General features: G+C 43.5%; 1 protein-coding gene across 1 annotated transcript; it reads left to right on the top strand.

Moving 5' to 3' along the window:
* Window positions 1-250: 250 nt before the first annotated feature.
* Window positions 251-4,836, top strand: fjx1 (four-jointed box kinase 1). Its single transcript, XM_028448228.1, has one exon. It carries the CDS (start codon window positions 560-562, stop codon window positions 1,796-1,798), a length of 1,239 nt encoding a protein of 412 aa, XP_028304029.1. The 5' UTR covers window positions 251-559; the 3' UTR covers window positions 1,799-4,836.
* The last annotated feature ends 1,148 nt before the right edge of the window (window positions 4,837-5,984 follow it).

The raw sequence follows: 5,984 nt of genomic DNA on the forward strand, positions 1-5,984 counted from the left end.
CCAGGCGACCCAACATGGGGTCCTGAACCCAAGGTTGAAAAGATGCACTAAATACTGACAAAAAAATGTATTATTGTCCACCAAAAAATTAAGTAAAAGCAAAATCCCACTATTGGAAATGCTTTATTTAATCTTTGAGAACTCGAGTGTATTTAACAGTCGTGTGCTGAAAACCCTCTGCTGTATCTGGCAACCCAGCCCAGCCTCGCTCAGTGCGTCCACACCGCCTCAAATCAAAGTCACCCAGAGCAGAAGCAGAAGCAGAGGCAGTGACAGGAGGAGATGGTGCTGATACACAGACAGATAAAGACCATGGTTCTACAGTGAAATACTGCCTTTGGTTGCATCACAACAGGAATGTGACGGACATCCGAGTCAGGACGGGAAATGAAACGCTCGCAGCGTCGGAGATACCCTCTCTGTGATCTTTGTGCGTGTGCGCCGCTGGGCTTCAGGGTGTCCAGGAGCGCACAGCAGCTCAGGGCAGTCCCGGTGTAGCTGCAGTTGTTTGTGTGGAGGAACCTGCTGGAGTTCTACCAGCAGAAGGAACAGCGGACCAATGAGGGCTCTCTCTGCAAACTTGTTCGCGGCTCTGCTCCTGTGCGTCCTCGCTGCGGTTTTCTACGTGTGGAGCGCGCTAGAGAGCCGCCTGGAGAGGCACAAGCGGGGGATACTCACACCAGGAGGAGAACCGTTATTTGGACATGGTCTTCCTGTCGACCTCTCAGCCAAAACTTTCCGGGCCCTGCTTGCTGTCCCGCCTCGACTGGGGAGCAGACCCCAGGCGTATAACCTCACAGATGAACCTGCAGAGAATGGAGATAAGAGGGGGTCCGAGCAGCGGGGGGAGGCCCCGGGCTCCCCCGTGGACAGCGGGATGTATTGGAGTGAGTGGCTGGAGGAGGTTTACCATGTCGGGTTCACGGAGGATTACGCGCACATGTGGCAGCAGAGCGCGCGGACGTGCCGCCTGGTGAGGCTGGAGCCTGGATGCGGGAGGGTTTCTAACCAACTCGCCACGTTTGCGGACGGAACAAAGGCGTGCGTGCGTTACGGCATCAACGCAGACCAGGTGCAGGGGGAAACTTTGACATATTACCTCGCCAGGTTGCTCGGTATCACCAATCTACCGCCGCTGGTGCTGTCCCAGCTCAGCAGTGAGCAGTGGGCTTCAGTGAGGACGCGGATAGCGGGGTTACAGTGGAGCGATGGAGCCGTGGTGTCCCTCACGGAGTGGATCTCCAACCTGACCGGTGTGGTGACACCTGCGCCCCTCAGGCAGGAGAGCACCGGGCTGCACCCACAGCTCCAGGAGCTCCACACCATGAGCAGGGTGGAGCTGCTGGAGCTGATGCAGTGGACCGATCTGATCGTCCTCGACTATCTGACCGCGAACTTTGACAGGCTGGTCAGCAATCTGTTCAGCCTGCAGTGGGACGCGCACGTCATGGAGAGGGACGCCAATAATCTCCTGAAAAGCCCGCGCGGTGACCTGGTGTTCATTGATAACGAGGCGGGGCTGGTGCACGGCTTTCGGGTGTTGGACATGTGGGAGAAGTACCACAGCACGGTGCTGGAGTCCGTGTGCGTGTTCAGGAGGAGGACCGCGCAGCGCGTGGCGGAGCTCCACAGGCGCAGAGACTGTAGACAGAAGCTGATGGAGCTGTACAGGGACAGCGAGCCTTTGTCTCGGGCTCTGGGCTTTCTGTCAGACGAGCATGCTGCGGTTCTCCAGGACAGAGTGGAGACACTATACAAACACATGTTGCATTGCAAAGGAAAATACAGCCGCCTGTGAGGAACACTGGTGCGCACTGGCGATGGGCGTTTTATCCTTGCTGCACTACTACAATGAACTTCTCCTATAAGCTGATGACTCAAAACTGTATTGGATATCTACGGAAGCGGATTAGGATCAATTTTGATGGAGAAAATAATTTTGGGCAAACAAAGAATAATGTTGGAATATCGAGAATAAAGTTGAAATATCGAGATTATAGTTGAAATGTCGAGATTAAAGTTGAAATATCGAGATTAAAGTCGTAATGTCGAGAATAAAGTTGAAATTTTGAGTTTAAAGTTGAAATTTCAAGAATAAAATTTAAATATAATGTGGAGATTAAAGTTGAAAAGACAAGATTCAAGTCAAAATTTCCAAAAAAAAAAGCCAAACTCAAAATACAATATTATGATGAAAGTCAAAGGTTTGCTAATAAAGTCAAATGTACGGAAACGGACTAGGGCCAACATTCACAATCAGAACTGTCCCTAATCTGTTTCCGTAGCTCCTCAATAGCCACAGATGGACTGAATGCTCCACCTTTTCCAAACGTAACTGTTTTTTTTTTCCTTCTGAACAGATTACGTTTTTGGCAATATGTCTTCAAAGTCCTTAAAGAGATAAACCACACCACGTTAATGAGCTAAAAGAGAAGTCATTTCTTTGTCATTAAACCCAACTTTGAAGTATAGTTTAATGCGTTCCTCGATACACAGCATTTTAGACGCCCACATTCTGCTGGTTGTTGTCATAATGGTGACTAAGATGATCAGCTCCCGTAGATTTTACTTTATTACCAAATCTTTGACTTTTATCACTTTAATTTCATCTTTTCGACTTCAATCTCAACATCATATTCCAACTTTGTTCTCAAAATTTCAACTTCAATCTCGACATTTCGACTTTATTCTTGTTTTGCCCAAACTTATTTTCTTCATCAAAATTGGCCTTAAGTCACATCCGTAAATATCCATTTGAACTACCTCTTGTGAATATAATGTGTTGCCTTCCAGAAAAGGCCTACATTTTAGTCACTTTTTTAAGCCTAGTGTTAATAATTTCATGTTTTGAGGAAATTTAAAGCCAGTTTATCTTGTTTTACGTCACTGTTTCTCACCTGCATACCATTTAATGTACAACAGGTTGTATTTATGATGAGGGGGACAAGGTTTGATGACCAAACCCGTGAACTAGGTGGATTTTAGCAGAGGCTTGTCACACAATCATTGCAGTAGGCCTACAAGATGGCTAGTGAGTTTAAACCCCACAATAATTTTTCATTTGATGTATTCCTCATAGATCATATGAATCAAACATCATTTACTCCAAAAACAAAGAAAAAAAATGTCAACATTTCTCCCATTGTGTGACGTGTAGTGGTGTGCATTGCCATGAATTTGACAATATGATACGATTCACGATTTGCATGTCCCAATACGATATATCTCGATATATCCTGACACTAAACAATACAATATATGTCACAATATCACTAGTTAAGAATTTTACCTTTACAAGTAAAAACGGTGTGAGATACAATTCATTTAATTTTTTTTAAACTTGCGAGAACAAGTAAATCATAAACTGTAATTCAAGTACCAATATCAAAAAACAAGTGGTATGTTTATCAAACTGTGAAATTTTAAGGTTTGCTTCTACAACAGATTCTGATTTTATTAAGTTCTTTTAAATGAAAAAAATAACCACATACATCTATAAAAGTCCCCAGTATGTGTTATGCAATTAATTTCCAGCCTAACCCCCAATATCCACTGGATGCGGCTCCGCTGCGTTACGTCACCGCTGCGCCACCGGAGCTGATAGGTTTCCACTTTAGTCTGTGTTCATTTCCACCGGGTCCACTGCGCTGCGTGTCTGATCCTTCCCAGCTGCGGTAGTCTGGTGCCCTGCGCAGGTTTATACGCAGGGCTTCTATTTCTGGTGGACACCGGAGCACGACGCATCAATCAGCACAGAGCAAATGAAGCTAAACAGGAAATTAAGCACGTACTTTGCAATAAAATATCCGGTTACTTTTCAAAATAAAACACTTCAGCTTATATTTCAAGTAACTACATCACCCAAAACATCAAAAAGTGTAAAAACAAAATCACCTCCACTATATTGTTTCCTCTCATACTGTAACTGCACTGTTGTCCAACCAGAGTGCACCGCGCCGCACTCAAAATGCAACCGCTGGGGATTACTGGACGGCGAACAGTGGTGAAAAACCGTATTGGTGCCGTGACGCAGCGGAGACGTATCCAGTGGAAACCCCCAGTGAAATGCATTGAGGAGTGAGGTAGTTTAACAAGGTCTGATGTGGTTCACTGATACCTATAGTGACCAGTTATTTACGTGCTATGCATATGTTTGTGCGATTAAATGTTTTTTAAATAATAGATGCTATAATCACGCAGTGAAATATCGTAATATATTGCCAATTTGATTATTTCTTACGCAAGGAGATAGTAAATAACTTTCAAAGGGAGATTTTAACCTTTTTTGTTTGTAGTAAATGATGTTTGATTCACTGATCTATGAGCCATACAGTATTATTATATCTAATTTATACATTTTCAACAATAGCAGCTTTCATTTTTTCCATTTTTGGGGGACAAATTTTAGTACAGCATAAATGTAACTTCCCAAAAACTGAATACAACATGCATGACTAGTGATAATATTGACTGGTGAGTAATTTTGGAAACTTCCGTCTGTGTCAAGTGAGCAAGAAAGTTGATGTGGGCCCTGTTAAGCTGTTAGAACAAAGTATATTTGTATAAATCCTTCTTGTCCAAATGGAACAACTTCAAAGCCTTAACTTAATTTTTCTTTAATTATAGAGATTTTTTTTATTTGCACTTACACTTACACTCTGTACTGTTGTTGTCTGGATTGTACATACACAGCCTTAAAAGGACGCATGAGTGTCATTTCCATTGTGATACTGTAAATAACTGTCAGCTAAACTGTTTTGGAAAATCTGTTGCTCAACTAACTTAATGTGCATTGTAACATTCCAGTTTCACTTTTATAAAAACACTGTAATTTAACTTAACTTCTGTCAGACTCATGTTTGTTAATCAAACGGTCTTCCAACGACGCATTTGTGCGCAAAAAAATAATATTGTAGATTGTGTGGAGCACTGGAAATAATCAAGCGTCTCCACTCTAGCCTACAGGCTCCACTCTAGCCTACAGGCTCCACTCTAGCCTACAGGCTACAGGCTAGAGTGGAGATACAGTGCTCTCATTGTGCCATAGGATTACTGTAGAAACCGCTTTATAGTCTTACCAAGAACGATGACCTGAAAGGAGACGGATGATGTTTTCCCAACATCTTTCCTTTTAAAAAAGGCTTTATTTGTTCCACATGTATTTAGGGAGAAAACAAATCATGCAAAAGTAATGCTCAACCTAAGGCGAACGCTGGCTTTCTTATTGGTTCAAGCTGTTCAGCTAAGCTGGGTCCCAGTGGATGCATGTGCAGCTGAGAAGCCCAACTGGCAATTAAGAGAACTCGGCTCTCAGAGGAAACGCACGTTTACTGTACATTTTTTAAGCAGGCTGACTTGGTATTTAGAAAAGATTTTATCATTCTGATGTAAGGAATAACTACATCCCGAGGTAACATGGGAATAACGGTACTTAGAGTTTGAAGTTTTCTCATGACGTCCACACATTTGTCTTTGATTTGGCCATCCTTTCCTTATTCGTTCCACCACAGGCCGACTGTCTGATCTCCAGTTCCTGTCTTCTAAAAGACATCAGAGGGAATGTCGCTAATCAAATGTTTGAAGGCCTAATCCTTCCCAGTCCTTTTTTTTTTTTTGCTTTCCTCATCTGGTTTCTTTTTAGTGCAAACTTCAGAGCACACCCCGGTTTACGCAGCTCCACAAAGTGGGCATCACGAACAGAGGCTCAACTTTTCTACTTGTCGCAGTCTTTTTATTGCTTACAGACATGTGTCCAAAATGTGTGTCTTTCTTGCCGCGGAGGTTTAAGTGGGTGTAAATGGAGCTCTTTCTCAGACTAAAAGCTTCAGCTGTAATAGAAACTTGGGGGATCAATACGGGCACTGATGGATGTCTCGGCAAAAACAGGGTCGTGTTAATGCTTTTTGGCTAAAGGGTGTTCTCTATACACATCAGTGGTTCCCAAACAGGGGTTCAAAAGCACATTGCAGGGGGTAAAGATTTAA

The sequence above is a fragment of the Gouania willdenowi genome, chromosome 6, assembly GCF_900634775.1.
Source record: "Gouania willdenowi chromosome 6, fGouWil2.1, whole genome shotgun sequence".
Classification (NCBI taxonomy): Eukaryota; Metazoa; Chordata; class Actinopteri; order Blenniiformes; family Gobiesocidae; genus Gouania; species Gouania willdenowi.

What these genes read in the sequence shown, in the direction of transcription:
- fjx1 (XM_028448228.1), top strand. Translation starts at nt 560, where the DNA reads ATGAGGGCTCTCTCTGCAAACTTGTTCGCGGCTCTGCTCCTGTGCGTC.